At 42.2% G+C, this 15436-nt stretch overlaps 2 protein-coding genes across 3 annotated transcripts; both read left to right on the top strand.

The window, feature by feature from the left end:
• The first annotated feature begins 1590 nt into the window (after positions 1-1590).
• Positions 1591-8965, top strand: LOC108163327 (sodium-dependent nutrient amino acid transporter 1). 2 transcript variants are annotated; one of them, XM_017298557.2, is made up of 7 exons: positions 1591-2111; positions 4473-4562; positions 4624-4948; positions 7023-7305; positions 7433-8174; positions 8239-8515; positions 8585-8965. In XM_017298557.2, exons 2-7 carry the CDS (start codon positions 4479-4481, stop codon positions 8827-8829), a joined length of 1956 nt encoding a protein of 651 aa, XP_017154046.1. In that variant the 5' UTR covers positions 1591-2111; positions 4473-4478; the 3' UTR covers positions 8830-8965. The 2 variants fall into 2 exon arrangements, with proteins under 2 accessions (XP_017154046.1, XP_017154047.1); XM_017298558.2 differs by lacking the exon at positions 7023-7305 and adding an exon at positions 5483-5729.
• Positions 8966-9530: 565 nt separating this feature from the next.
• LOC108164229 (BTB/POZ domain-containing protein 9-like) lies at positions 9531-11029 on the top strand. The gene is made up of 2 exons (XM_017299860.2): positions 9531-9630; positions 9692-11029. The coding sequence occupies exon 2, from the start codon at positions 9708-9710 to the stop codon at positions 10638-10640; it is 933 nt and encodes a 310-aa protein (XP_017155349.1). The 5' UTR covers positions 9531-9630; positions 9692-9707; the 3' UTR covers positions 10641-11029.
• Positions 11030-15436: the final 4407 nt, after the last annotated feature.

Here is a 15436-nt window from a genome sequence, read left to right as displayed (position 1 = left end):
GTTTTCTGTGTCTCATAAAATTTTAACTACTTGCAAAAATACTGCTAACTGGTAAAACTTTAAGCCAAAAATCATTAAGTCTGCCGAAGAATTGTTTCGGTGTTTCGGTGTAGAGATGCGGCGCTCCTCTCTGGATGAGTGTGTGTGTTCGCGGTGAGGGGATAGAGGCAGAGCGTGTGTTGTTGGTGGTTTTGTGGTGGCCAAGGAGTTGCCTTGTTTTATGCTGCAAAATTGGTTGCATGGCCATTTTGCGGTGCTGCTGCTGCTGGGCTGCAAGCAGTTTCTTCTTCTTTTTGTCTTCTTGGTCTTTGTCATTATGACTGGACCTTGGGGACAATATCCATTGCTGGACAGTACGCCGAGCTCCACCAAATGTATGTCCCTCTCTTTCTCTCTCTCTCTCTCTCTCTCTGTGTGTGCGTGTGTCTCCCCTTTCTCTGTCGTTTGCTGGCTGGCACACAACTTTTTAATTGCAATTAAAAACTAAGCAAAAGTCTTGGCCAAGGAAATCTTAACCATTTTCCAGTCTCCCTCTCTCTCTCTCTCTCTCTCTCTCTCTGGCTTTTTGGTTGTTGTGTCCCTGCTGCTGTTGGCCCGAAATTAAATGACTGTCGTGTAGAGGAGACCGACAAAACTTACAGATTGCACATTTTTAGTTTACCTCTGTGTAAAATATATTGCAAGCCACAGCAAAAGTTGACCACGTCAACGGTTAACAGCTCAGGTGGAAGTTGTTTAGAAAAAAGGACTGTATAAAAGAGAGGGGAATGAATAGGGCGGAAAAGTGCAGCAAAGAAAAAATGTGACGTACAGGGACTGGATCGATCACAGAGTAAATGTCACACTTTATAAATATTTTAGAACAGAAAAACTCTTATTTTATGTAGGACATCATTAGAGATTTCCAAATGGCTAGATAATGTCTATATGCATTATTTCAACACATTAAAGCATTACATAATGGGAATTTTTAAAAGCATCACAAAAGAGAATCTAGACTCGAACATGATTCAATTTTTTTGAAGACTCTTATAAATAATCCTATATCTACTCTCATTCCAAGTCCTGCTCCAAATCCGTTATCACAGACTCAAACCACCCGCCCAAAGATCAGGCATCAAAGACACGCTACCCAGCCAAGTCACAAGCCGCATCATGGGAATTTTTAAGGCCATCACAAAAGCGAATCTCATTTCTTCCAAGATTCAACCTTTTCAGAAATCTTTGTTAAAAGCTTTCTTTGTCACATTTCCTCTAATGATATTCTTATCAAATTGGTGGTCAACATCTTTCAAATAATCCTATAGCTACTCCCAGTCGAAATCCTACTCCAAATCCGTTATCATAGACTCAAACCACCCGCCCAAAGATCACTCATCAAAGACCCGCACCTACTACTCAGCTAAGTCACAAGCCGCACGTTCTTTCAGCCAAGACACATGGCTCTCAAACTGGGTCACAACAAAGCTTTCACCTATATTCCGTCGCTGTGCCGAGCGAGCTGTTGGATCGCTGGCCTGCCTCTGAATTGAAGTGAAGTCAAGTTCACAATAAAACCATCAAAGCCTTGCCCTGTCCCATTCAGTTGGCTGCTAGCACTCGGCTTGTGTACAGAAAGATACAGCGATCCGATCAGTGGAAAACAATACGCGCCAACCGATTTTTTGGCTAGCGCAATAATAATAACGGGTTTTCGTAAAGGTTTCTGCCAAAAAAAAAAAACCAACAGTGATTTTCCACCAAACAAAAAAGAAATAACGTGCGAGAAGATGGCCAACAATTGAAAAAAAATATACAAATAGCTGCATTTTTGGTTTAACATTTGAAATAAAAAGACATAGCCTTGGATCCGAAAAGAGTTTCAATTGAACGACAACAGAAATACCAGCTAAAGTGCCGGTTCAAAGCGGTTAAAGGCGGCCAGTTACTTTACCTTTTAATAACAAACTTAAACCACCACCACCACAGCTGCAACAACAACAACAACAACAACAATAACCACTGTAAATCAGCTTAAAATTAATTGTCGCCCAAGTGAAGTGAGCCGCAATACTGTGAAGTGAACGTGTAAGAAGCAAAAAGAAACAAAACAGAAGAAGCCGAAGCAACAGGTAAATCACCAATAAATCCGCTCAAGGAAGTACTACAGATCATGCAAATTATACAGTGCGAATCGTCACTATAAGGTTATCTGAACTATACAAAAAAATATCAACACTAAGAGCAAGGGTTTTAGGGTTTATTTTATAGAGATTATCATGGAGCTGGCAAGGAATTCCTCTCCCTCGAAACGATGGCATGACATGATATTTAAATATTATAGAAACTTTTAAAACCTACTCCAGAAATGGTCTTATTTCTTAAGATCCTTCTTCTACAGTTTTAAGAATGACAGGAGATTTTCAAAGGTGCTCATAGGTCTTAGGATAGAACTTGGCTATTGGTTGAATTTGAAATAATTTCAAAGACGGCTTCTCTCACCATTATAAATGGATATTTACTGTAGGTAAAAAGTATTAAGGCACAGAATGGATATTTAAAATCATCAAAGAACTATTACTATTATAATATAAAAACCAGCAGAAACTGTTGATGTATAATTGTAAAGAAATTTAAGCATCCAAACCAATTTTAAAAGTTTTTAAAGCCTCCAAAAACTATTTAAAAAGGGTATAAATAAATGAGTCAAATAAGCACTCACAGAGGTACCTAAACTAAAGAACAATACACGTTTGTTACAGAGTAAATTTAAGAACAAACCAGCAGAAGGAACTATTTTAAGTTTCACTTTAAAACGCCGAAAGTACAAAAAAAAACTATTAAAATTCCTCTGAAGTTCTTCGTCATGTAATTTAGAAAAAAAAAAAAAACTTTATAAATATACTCCAACGTTAGAGAATACCCAGATTCGCCTTTCATAAAATTCCAGACGTATTGACCTTTTTTGGTTGGCTCTTTCAACTGATGACGTATACGCAATGTAGACACAAAAGCTCATAAATATATGCATATGCATATATGTATGTATTTTTGTATATTTTGTATATATTTTTGTGATTCGTCTAACGATTCGATCGTTACCGTCTATTTGTTTTGGCTGCCAGCGCAACAAGCTGGTCATATTTTAAAAACACGTTTTTGCATGCTAATGCCTCTCCGACGGTAGTCTCTGGCGGTAGTTTCGATTCAAGTGTTTGTTGACTCTGAACGAAGGTAAAGTTTGCAATGGATTTGCCATGCTATGGATACAAGTACTTGCTAAAACAGACAAGGCATTAAACAAACACAGAGTATGGTAAAGTAATACCTGTATCAAAGGTAGAGTGTGAATCAGGAAATAAAGCGGGCTCTTTATGAATGGAAAAGAAGATGTTCTGTATCTTTTAGAGACTGGTACCATTAAAACTGTGGGGGTTCCATCTGGGGCTTAAAGCATCATATTTGTATGCTTCCAAAAAGGTTTCAGGCGAGCATTAATTACAACAAATTTTTCTAGGTATTCATGTTTTTAAAAATCTTTTTTAAAATATAAAGAAATTATTAAATGTATAAAAATCGTCCATTATTCCATTCAGTTTCGTTGTCTTGTCAACACTTCTCGACCCTTCTTTTCTTACAAAAGAAACCGATCGGATCGTAAATTTTAAAACCAGTTAAAACTGCTATTAACTCACCTGAACAACTGCTTGACATTCATGACGTCACTTGAGACATTCTCTTAATTCGATTCCAAGAAGCCTCGACAAAAATTAAAAGAAGAATAGATCTTGTCTTTGGGTCTGATTCATCCCCAAGTCGGGATGGGGGGGGGGAATTTTTTAGAACACTTTTAACAAGCAACGAGCAACGAGAAAACCAGTTTTATTCTGAAAATAAATACAACAAAATAATGAAAATAATTTAAAGCGGATTTAGACGTCAATTTGTTTGTGGGGAATTTTTGTTGCGTTCTGCCACAATTTGCGTGCGGTGAATAAGAAATTTGAAGAAATTTACTCCTTAGTTGGCGAATTTTTACAGTCTTGTTAATTGTTTTATGAGTATTAAATTTGCTCTTAATTTGTTGTAATCTATAGCTGGGCAAAACATTTGACTCTCATTCTGTGAATTTTTCTCCACCAAGACGGAGCCCCACAGATATCTAATGGAACTTGGAAAGCACATATTTCGAGTTGAAAACCTCTTGCATTATCTATGCCAGACAGACAATAAATTGCAGTATCTAAAGGGCCAAGACAGTCGGTCACTCTCTCTCTATATGGCTAACCATTCGTCTAACCTTATCTCTAGCTCGTGACAGTGACATCATTTCTTATCTTCAAGATCATTTTGGGTTTATCTGATTGTCATTTATACAGCTTCTTTCATCTAATCGTGATCTGAGCAAAAAAAAAAAGCATATCACAATAGAATTCCCATTCAGTTGAACTTGAAAACTCGCTGCTAATAGAACTGTTGACTGTATTTTGCAGGAAACTATGGAAACATCGCATCATAATCACCAAAATCCGGCTTTTATAGGCGACGATGGACGCAGCACAGCGAGCACTGTGGTGATATCGGTAAGCGGTTTGGTCCCGAAAACAAACTATGAGCCAACTAAACATCGCTCTTTTCATACAGTCCAACAGTCCGGTGCCAGGCGCTACAGCAGCCGGTCGCGATAATGCCGACCAGGAGGCAGGAGCGGGCAAATTGTCAGAGGAACGCGCCACCTGGGGCAAGGGAGTGGAGTTCCTAATGTCCTGCATCGCCATGTCGGTGGGCCTCGGCAATGTCTGGCGATTCCCCTTCACCGCTCTCGACAATGGCGGTGGTGCCTTCCTCATACCATATCTCATTGTGCTGTTTCTGATTGGCAAACCGATTTACTATCTGGAAATGGTAATTGGTCAGTTTTCCAGTCGCGGTTCAGTAAAGGTTTTCGATTTGTGTCCAGCGATGAAAGGTAAGCGTTTGTGAAAGTTCACTTTTTGGGTTCAGTTCGAGGTTTTGATGCTCTTGCGGCGAAGATACCAGAAGCAGAAGTGATTGCTGTCAATCGATAATTATCGATTTCAAGCGATGCTTTTCTGAATTGTGGACACTTGACGTAGAAAGTAGGGAATATTTATACTTTCAAGAACTAAATGGATATCTAATGTAATACGGAAAATTCCAGTTCTATCTGTTGTTCGATAATTATCGATTTTAATCGAGACTGGAAGTTAATAGATTACCTTGTCCATATGTTATGTTTTGTTTAAAAAAGTACCAACCAAAAAATGTATCGATTTGAATCGATTTTTCTGTAAATTAGATTGGATTTTTTGTTAGCTATGATACCAGTAAGTTATTCAACTTCCACAGTTTAAACCCTCAAAGAATATCAGATTACCCCTCAAGCAAGAGCATAGCAACCAAAGGAACTGAATCTGAACCACGTACATCATCATTTGTGCTCATCAACCCATCCTCGAAACCGCATCTCGTACTCGTATAGGTGTTGGAATTGGTCAGGTTGTGTCCATATCCATGGTGACCACCTACTATGTCGCTATAATGGGCATAACCCTACGTTATTTGTACGAATCGTTTCGCTCGCCATTGCCGTGGTCCGAGTGCCGCTCGGAATGGGAGTCCACCTGTGTCGCCTCCAGTCTGGGTAACACCTCCAAATTGGCCAATAACCGAATGGATATGGATATGCCTCAACAGCAGCCGGTGGCATCCGCCGAGCTGTATTTTCTGTAAGTGGTTTGTATTGTCGTTTGCTGTTGCTGGGGGTCTCGGTTTCGGTCTCGGTGTCATTATTGTTGGTGGTCTCTTTCTGCCGTTGTGTGTGTTTGCTTTTGGGTCATGTTTTCTGGTGTTCTGTGGGTGCATTGTGGGGTAATCTTATCGCGCGACACTCTGTGACTCTGGTGAAATCCCGGCACCCAAACTCAACTCAAGTTTATGGGAGCATTCGTTCGCTTTATTGGCATGCGGCACTAATTGAATGAGTACCATACACGCAAATATGGCGCCTAAATTGCCATTAATTGAGAGAGGATACTGGTGGATACCGCAATCGGTCGATGCGATTGCAACAGCCATCAGAGGGTTCAGTGACAGTCGCTCCAATTGGCAAACATCATCATCATCATCATCATCATCATCAGTATCATCGGCATTCAATAGTGGAGGTTCTTGAAGATTGAATTACTCAATCACTGTACACAGTATAGCCTTGGCCTTAACCTTGTTTCACGATGGAAGAAGATCGATTGCATTGCAAGAAAGTACTCCATTATTTGCACCTTTCTTAATGGTAATTGGTTCAATGATTCCTTGTTGAATATTTGTTTGGGAGATAGTTTTAAGAGGCTTAAATCATTCTTATCTTTGGACGTTGCATATCATGCCCATGCCACATTAGGCCAAAGCCTTTAACGCAGTCCAACCGACCGATATGCGCTGCTGCATGGCGCGCGACGCTATTAACCGCACCGGAGAGCGGTTCGAGGAACATTAGAGCTCCCTAGAATATTCTTCATTGGTTCCATCAGAAATACATCGATTCTGTGATTATTGTTCTATTCATTCCGACAATCATCAATCTTTGAACGATGAGAGTTCCATTTGATTTCTTTAGTAAGCTTCTCCTCCAACCCTAACGGCCAATGATCAGAGTTCTAAGATCTAAATCACTTCCTCTTATCAACTCATAAGCCAAAAAAATAGCAACTAAGAAGCCGTATCTTTGAGAGGTTACAATGCACCAAGAGTAAATTATAAATGACAACTTGATAACTAAGAATTTACTTAATTTACTTAAAAATAATTTGAACTAAACATTCTATAAAAAATCTTCCTTTCCTTCTTTCTTGCACTTTCACTATCATTGTCTTTAATCATAATCAAAATAATCATAATCATCCTCAAAGCATGAATAACACGACTCTCCCACGCTCTATCTCTCTCTCTCTCTCTCTCTCTCTCTCTCTCATTTGAATTGTGTCTTTAAAAGTCTTTACTTTCTGTATCTGTCATCCGGAAAGGTGTTGGAATCGGTCAGGCACTGCAGGTGTTTATGCTCAGCACATACTATGCCGCACTGGTGGCGATAATTGGTCGATACTTTTATGAATCATTCCGCAACCCATTGCCCTGGGCCACATGCCACGAGGAGTGGGGTAGCAACTGCATTGATTCCGCCCCCGATGCACGTAATTGGCTTCCACAAGATCCACATGATCCACAGGATGATCAACCGATACAAAAAAATTACACAATAAATGATGAGAGTCAACGGGTTCGGACCAGTTCGGAATGGTATTTTGTGTAAGTGGGGGATAGTACTCTCGTATGGTGATGGTTCCTATCCTAACAATGATTTTATTATTGGTGGTTGGTCTGTACCCTTCGGTCTTTCCTTTAATTTGTGACATTTTTCAATTGAAATATTTAGAAAGGAAGTGCTGCACGAGAAGCCCGACATCATCGATGGCATTGGTCTGCCCAACTGGGAATTGGTCATTGGCTTATTCGTCGCCTGGCTGTGCGTCTTCCTCATCATTCGACGCGGCGTCAAGAGCTCCGGGAAGGCCTCCTATTTCCTGGCCATCTTCCCCTATGTGATCATGGGTGTACTCCTCATCCGTGCCGTCACCCTGCCGGGCGCCGCCGATGGCATCTTGTACTTCATCAAGCCGCAGTGGGGCAAGATATTGGATCCGAAAGTTTGGTATGCCGCCGTCACGCAATGTTTTTACTCTCTCTCCGTTTGCTTTGGCAACATCATCATGTACTCGTCGTTTAACAAATTCGGACACAATGTCCATCGGGATGCGGCGATTGTCACGGGTCTGGACACGATCACATCCCTGCTGGCGGGCTTCACCATCTTCGGTATCCTCGGGCACTTGGCCCACGAGATCGGCACCGATGACATTGGCACTGTGGTGAAGGGCGGCGCTGGCCTCGCCTTCATCTCGTATCCCGATGCCATTGCAAAGTTCAAACAGCTGCCGCAGATCTTCTCGGTGCTGTTCTTCCTTATGCTGTTTGTCCTGGGAATCGGCTCGAACATCGCCATGACTTCCTGCTCGGTGACGGCCATAAGAGATCGTTTTCCACACTTCAAGCAATGGCAGTGTTCCCTCTTTATAGCAATCATTAGCTTTGCCATTGGCTTGATGTACATAACACCGGTAAGATAATCAATGTAATACTTAAGACTTAATGGCTTAGTTATTGGTTGTCTTTGAACATTAGGGCGGACAGTATATGCTTACCCTAGTGGACTTCTTTGGGGCCTCAATGATTGCTTTGGTCCTGGGCATTGCAGAGCTCTACACCATTGGCTGGATCTATGGCACTGATCGGCTTTGCAAGGACATTGAGTTCATGCTGGGCCGCAAAGTGGGTCTCTATTGGCGACTCTGCTGGAGCATCTTCACCCCATTGATTATGACTGTAATCCTGATCTACTTCTATGCCACCTATGAGCCCCTAACCTACAACGACAAAATCTACCCAGGCTGGGCGTACAGTAAGTGTTCCCTCGAAACACCTTTCACTTGATCGATCACTGATCAATGGTCGCCCTTTGTTTTCCCAGGCATCGGTTGGACCATCACTGCCTTTGGCATTCTCCAGTTGCCCGTTTGGATGATTGTGGCCATTGTCCGGGATCCGGGCAGAACTTTGGGTGAGAAAATCACTGGCGCTTTCACTCCAACGAAAAACTGGGGTCCCCTCGATCCCCTGCTGCGGGAGCAGTATCACAAAGAGATTGACAACGAATTGACCCCGAAGCGGGGTCAAGGCGTTTGGCCCGCCATCAAGCAGAATATTTTTGGTTAGCCGGAGATCTGTACGTATTGAGAGAGCCACCATTGTAAATAGTTTTGTGAACGTATATTTTTTAAGTTGTGAAAAAGTATACTAGAAGATCTTGTATAACTCTTAAGTCTGCCAATAAAGTGAATAAGTATGTAAAGATTTTATTTTTAGCTGAAGCCATAAAAGGATAGGATCCAAGCAGAGACTTTATGATCCCAAAAGTCAGAGCAGTCCCAGGGAATAAATCAATAAAAGCCTCACAGTTAATATTAAAACCAAAAGCTTCTACGATCGAAGCTTTTAAACTGACGGAGCAAGAGCTTTTAGATCATTTTGCAACCAGCTCTAAAAATCAACGGATGAATAAACCGTTCCGTTGATTTCGAATTTGATCTCGCGCACACTAGGCCGGAAAGAGGCCTAAAAGCGCAGCTGATCTAAAATCACTTTCAAAATTTCGATCTGAGATTTCTTTGGGCAAGCACGGACTGGCAGGGTGCGCGGCGCACACGATCGCCGGAGTTGAACACTGAAGTGTTTAGGATGAAGCTACTCTCCGAAATGTAAGCCTATCTCGGGCAGAAAATGCTTGATTGATCAAACAAAGCTATAAGCATAGTGTACACGCGAGCTACTCGTACCCTATCGATAGTAGACAGTGGCGGGATCTCCAATCTTATCTTATCAGCGCGCTCGTTTCCGCACTGATAATTTTTTAGTTGATCGATCTGACTAATCGGTCATGCAAGCAGTACTAAATCTGCGTAGCACCGAATAACATTTAATTGGAATTGTTACAGGTTATTTGAGGAATCGAAAAAAGTGAGTTTACGAAACAGAAAGCATACAAATGTAGACAGCCTCCATTCCATTCCACACACAGAAATCTAGCGACGAAAATGAGCAGCCAGGCAAATAAAGAGACCTCGTCGTCCCCGAATTCCACTAATGAAGACATTATCGACTACAGCGGCAGCCTCGTCGCGGACATGGCCAGCCTCTGCATGAACCAGCCCTACTCGGACGTGGAGTTCCTGGTGGAGGATAAGCGGCTGCCGGGCCATCGCAACATTCTGGCGATGCGTTGTGAGTACTTCCGCGCTTTGCTCTACGGCGGTTTGGCCGAGTCGAACCAACGGGAAGTTCCGCTTGAGGTGCCGCTTGAAGCCTTCAAGTTAATCCTGGGATATCTCTACTCGGGGAAGATGCATCTGTCCACACTGGACGTGGACACCATTATCGATGTGCTCGATTTGGCCCATCTTTACGGGTTGCAGGCCGTCGAGACGGGCGTAGACAAATACCTGCAGCAGAATCTTTCTGTCAGTAATGTGTGCACGATCCTGGATGTCGCACGCCGCAACAATCTCAACCAACGGGCTGAAGAATGCCTTAATTTCATCGACTACAATAGCTCCGATATAGTAAAACACGATTCCTTCAAAAAGCTGTCCAAGGAATTAATTGAGGAACTCCTGCGACGGGACAAGTTTGCGGCCCTCGAAATTGATATCTTTCGAGCTGTATGCAAATGGAGGGACAACCATCCGAGCGAGGACTTCAAGACGTTGGCTGCGCTCGTACGTCTACCGCTTTTGACTGTCCAACAGCTGGTGCAAGAGGTACGCCCCTCTGGCTTATTCGAGCCGGACCAAATATTCAACGCCATTGGTCAAGTGGATACCGGAGAGAATCTGCCCTACCGTGTCGTCGTGTTGCCGGGGAAGAATGTGGCATCAGGAAGACGCCTTCGCTTCGTTCACAGGATGGCCAGAACACCACAGATACACTCCCCGACACTTGAATACGACATACTTAAATGTACACTTTAGGCACAAGCCAAAGAAAACGGTGAATTTGAATTTTCCTCAAATCCCTATTCAATTTAGCATAAATTAAAAAAAAAATAATAGTAATATTCATCAAAGTAGATTGAGGAAAAACATTTAATTGACATAACTCAAATTTCCGTTCTCAAAAAATGCGACACTTGAATACGACATTCATATTGGAAAATTTTTTATTTTGGATGTGGTCGCGACCGGACATTGAATAAATTCTCAAAAATCAATTAAAGTGTCCTTATTACGAGAAACAAATTTGGGTTGTGGTAAGTCCTTTTCAAAGGACGAAAACTCGACAATAAATGCCTCGAAGGAAGTAGGTCCATCGATAATGAAAATAAGTGATAAAATTGTTAAAACTAGGTGTGTTCTGAGTGATTTCATAAAGAACGGGTCAAATTATGGCAAAAAACATATAAAACCGAACCAAAAGAAGGAATCGTTTCCGACCCCATAAAGTATATACATACATATATGTACATACATATATTCTTGATCAGCATCAATAGCCGAGTCGATTGAGCCCTGTCTGTCTGTCCGTCCGTCCCTATTAGCGCCTAGTGCTCAAAGACTATAAGAGCTAGAGCAACGATGTTTTGGATCCAGACTTCTGTGATATGTCACTGCTACAAAAATATTTCAAAACTTCGCCCCGCCCACTTCCGCCCCCACAAAGGACGAAAATCTGTGGCATCCACAATTTTAAAGATACGAGAAAACTAAAAACGTAGAATTGTAGAGAATGACCAAGACTGCGGAATCTGAATTGGATCGTATCATTATTATAGCCAGCATCAAGAAAACAATTTCATTTTTTCTCGCCCTGTCTCTCTCTAACACACACGTAGCATAGGCGGCTTTGCTTAGAGTAAAACATTAGCGCCTAGATCTCAGAGACTACAAAAGCTAGAGCAACCAAATTTGCTATCCACACTCCTAATATATCGGACCGAGACGAGTTTGTTTCAAAATTTCGCCACACCCCCTTCCGCCCCCGCAAAGGACGAAAATCTGGGGATATTCAAAAATCTCAGAGACTATTAAGGCTAGAGTAACCAAATTTGGTATCCGCACTCCTGTTAGATCTAACTATAAAACGTGTATCTCAAAATTTCGCCCCACCTCCTTCCGCCCACACAAAGGACGAAAATCTGTTGCATCCACAATATTGAGGATACGAGAAAACTAAAAACGCAGAATCATAGATTATCACATCTATCAGATTGCTGAATCTGGATTAGATCAGATCATTTTTATAGCCAATAGGAACAAATCAATTTGCAGTGGCTACGCAGCGCCCGACGTCACGCTCAGACTGATTTTCTGTCTCTCTCGCACGCACTCTTTGTCGTGTCGTTTAATATTAGCGGCGTCTGCCGGAGGAGAGCCATACTGACTTAGTATCGGGTATAACCGTAGAGTTGCGGTGTCCGCAGCAACTCACAACGTTCCCCCTCGTTTTTTTTTTTTATTTATGCTAAATTGAATAGAGATTTGAGGAAAATTCAAATTCACCGTTTTCTTTGGCTTGAGCCGGAAATATTGGTGCCTAAAGTGTACATTTTAGTATGTCGTATTCAAGTGTCGGGGAGTGTATCACCTCGATCGTAGTGGATGTTTCTTGCGACCAGACTCACTGGGATCGTCTGGGATCGAAATATTATAAGATATTAAGTTACGCGACACAAAAGTTCAACTTCAAAGAGCGACCCGTTCGCTACATTCGTATCGGAGCTGTACCTAGTGGTTCTGTACATACTCTGAAAGCCATATACAAAAAGTAGCACTGTGACTTTGTGCATCAGCAGCGACCTCTGGGTGGGGAAAGTTACGTCCTTTGATTAAAGTGAAAGGTAGTCGTATCCATCTCTACTCTACAGGAAATATAGATTTTAGTAGCCGTACGTATCTACATTAATATGAATAAAATGCACAGCATTCAAATGTAATAAACTGAAATTTTTCCCATTTCCTGAAAGCAAAAGATGGCACAGTCCCGTTCCTAATCATCGGTAATCTTGTCATCACAAAAGTAAGTTTATTTTTGGGCATAGCAAACGATGGAAAATACCCATTTGTGGGAAACGTCACCGCTTAGAGGATTGACAATGATTCTACCTATTGAGCAATTGAAACGCTACAGGAACTCTTTCTAGAGGGAAGTCAGAGAGATCTATTGGCCAACCTCGCACGAAAAACGGTAGAAAAAAATGATGTTACTACTAAAATATGGGATTTAAAACCTGCGAAATCCCTCTTATGGCGTCTATCTTCCATTTTTTTTTAGTTTATTTAAATAATTTAGGATATGATGCTCCTGGAATCAGAGCGTCGATACAGTCTGGACGAGCTGACCAACGACTGCTTCACCTTCATGGACCTCAATGTAGCCGAAATATTAAATATAGCACCTGCTACGCACTGTCTATGGAATCACTTGAGAGATTTCTACGGCTCCACAACTTTTATGTCCCCGAAGTAGATATCTTTCGAGCTGTATGCAAACAATCCCAACGTCAACATCGAGACGGTGGTCTCTCAGATACGTTTCCCCCCTCATGAGAATCGAGAATCTACTACATGTGGTGCGACCCTCTGGCATCGTCTCACCGAACAAAATACTTGACGCCATCGATAAAATGATCACACGAAATAATCTGATCTACCGAGGCGTCTTATTACCGGAGGTGGATTTGGCCTCTGAAAGGTATCTTGCGCGCTGGACTAAGGACCCTCGCACACAGGATTTTGTCTTCGAACTGAGCAACTTCTTCGTAGTCAACTTTATTAATAACTTTCGGAGTCACCGAAGCCATAGTGGTTTCCACGTGAATCTCTCTTGCGACAATAAACAGTGGGATTGCGTGGGAACAAGGCATAGTCAAGACTTAGAGGACATGCACTTCACAGATCGTGTCGTTCGCTACATTCGCGTTGGGAATGGTGGCTCTTTTGGCTCTTATTCAGACCAATTCAACCTGCGGGTCAGTTATCTTCAAACAGAAAAATATACCAAGATATACAAATGAACGGAATTCTTCTTTAATATAATTCCATTGTATTTCCAAATTAAAATATGCCTATAAACCGTGCCGGCATGATTAACTCTTGGCTTAAATCAAGTGTAATTCAAGCCAACACCAAAACGAGAAAGAGAGAGATAGATGCAGGAAGTTGGGCATCTCTTATCCAGTCACCTAATCTCCAGGACGACCAATCCACCGCAAATTGACCGCAACATTTGACAATTTTCGGGCATTGGCAAATCCGCCGCAAAAAACCGATGGACAGAGAGAGGGCAGCGCAGCTGGCGAACTGAAAGGGAAAGAATGAGAAGGCAGAGAGTGAGAGAAAAATCAAGAGAAATGTTATGTACTTTGTCTCTGTTACGGTTCCAAATCAAACAATGGGGCCCAGTGGGTAGCAAGGAAGGAGCGCCCCACCCCTCCCTCCCACACACACACACACCGGTCACTGTCACTGTGTCAGCGCTGCCTCCCTCCATTCCGGAATCCGGAATCCGTAATCCCGAATCGGTGGGTCTCTTCTGTACCGTCGGACATCTTAGAGATAATTGCTTTGATAAGGCCTCCGCCGCGTTCCCTTTGCTGGGTAGTCCGTAAACATTTTTTATAAATGTCGCCAAATATTTACATGTCGCAGGGATTGTAAAGCTTCTCCACGTCTTGGGGTTTCTATTTTTTTTTTTCTTTTGCTTTTCGTTTTTCCCCTGAATCTCTCAATCTCGCACTCTCACACTCTCTTCTGTCTCCGTCTCTGTCTATTGGCCACTTTTTACAATGGCCCGCATTTGGCCAGCGGCTTGACTTTGCCGATTGTCTGTCTGTCCCACGGTCAGTCCTTTGGTCTGAACGTCTGGCCATGGCCTGGCCTCCTGGTGGTGGCTTCCTGGATGGCGATTCCCGGACGTTGCCGTTGCCGTTGCCGTTGCCGTTGCCGCGTTGCTGGAAACCGCATAAAAGTCATTGTCACAGCAAATGGATTAATTTTCGCGGCACGTTGTCATATACACCTCTCTTTTGCACTCTCACAATTACACCTCCTTCTCTCTCTCTCTCTCTCTCTCTTTCTCTCTCTCTTTCTGTCCCCCTTTGAGCACATCGTGTGTCTCTTTTTCGCTCGGTCTCGGTCTCGGTCTCGGTGTCGGTCTCTGTTACAGTTACTGTTACTTTTTTTTTGTATATATATATAAAGAAATTAAAAAGCCTGGTCAGTGGTTCAGAAGAGGATGGGAATGGGTGGGTGGGTGGGTGTCTGGGTGGCATTGTGGCATTTACCGCAACAATAATTACGTTTTTGGGTTGTGGGTTTTTGGATCCTGTGATGCTTCTGGATGCTGCCACGGAAGTGTATAATGTTGCTAAGTAGTTGCGGTTTATTTGTTCTTGTTGTTGTTGGTTGACATTCTCTCCCCCCCCCCCCCCCCCTCCCTCTCAGTGCCTATTTTTTTTGTTGTTGTTTTCCTCCTCTTTGTGTTGCTGTTGTTGTTTCGTGTTCCGTAATTATCGTGAAAGGCAACAGGAGGTTTATTTCATGCTGTAAATGCCACATAATTAAGTTTTGTTTCTGTTTTTCCTATTTATGCAAAGCACATTTTCTAAAGGAAAACAAAAGTCTGAGATTAACTCAACATTATTTCAGGGTAATGCAGAGTGTTTCTTTCCTTGATTTTATTGAAATTATTAACAATTTATTTCATTCGAATGAACTAGCTAACACAATTTTGAGTATCAAAGAGAGCTCAGATATTTATAGCTAGATCT

This window comes from Drosophila miranda, chromosome 4, assembly GCF_003369915.1.
Source record: "Drosophila miranda strain MSH22 chromosome 4, D.miranda_PacBio2.1, whole genome shotgun sequence".
Classification (NCBI taxonomy): Eukaryota; Metazoa; Arthropoda; class Insecta; order Diptera; family Drosophilidae; genus Drosophila; species Drosophila miranda.
This window is presented reverse-complemented; position numbering and strand designations above follow the sequence as displayed.

Excerpts from the sequence above, each read along its gene's own strand:
- LOC108163327 (XM_017298557.2), top strand. The coding sequence starts at position 4,479 with ATGGAAACATCGCATCATAATCACCAAAATCCGGCTTTTATAGGCGAC. Across the intron at positions 4,949-7,022 it reads TTTGTGTCCAGCGATGAAAG|GTGTTGGAATCGGTCAGGCA; the intron begins GTAAGCGTTTGT and ends TCATCCGGAAAG. Across the intron at positions 7,306-7,432 it reads AGTTCGGAATGGTATTTTGT|AAAGGAAGTGCTGCACGAGA; the intron begins GTAAGTGGGGGA and ends TGAAATATTTAG.
- LOC108164229 (XM_017299860.2), top strand. The coding sequence starts at position 9,708 with ATGAGCAGCCAGGCAAATAAAGAGACCTCGTCGTCCCCGAATTCCACT.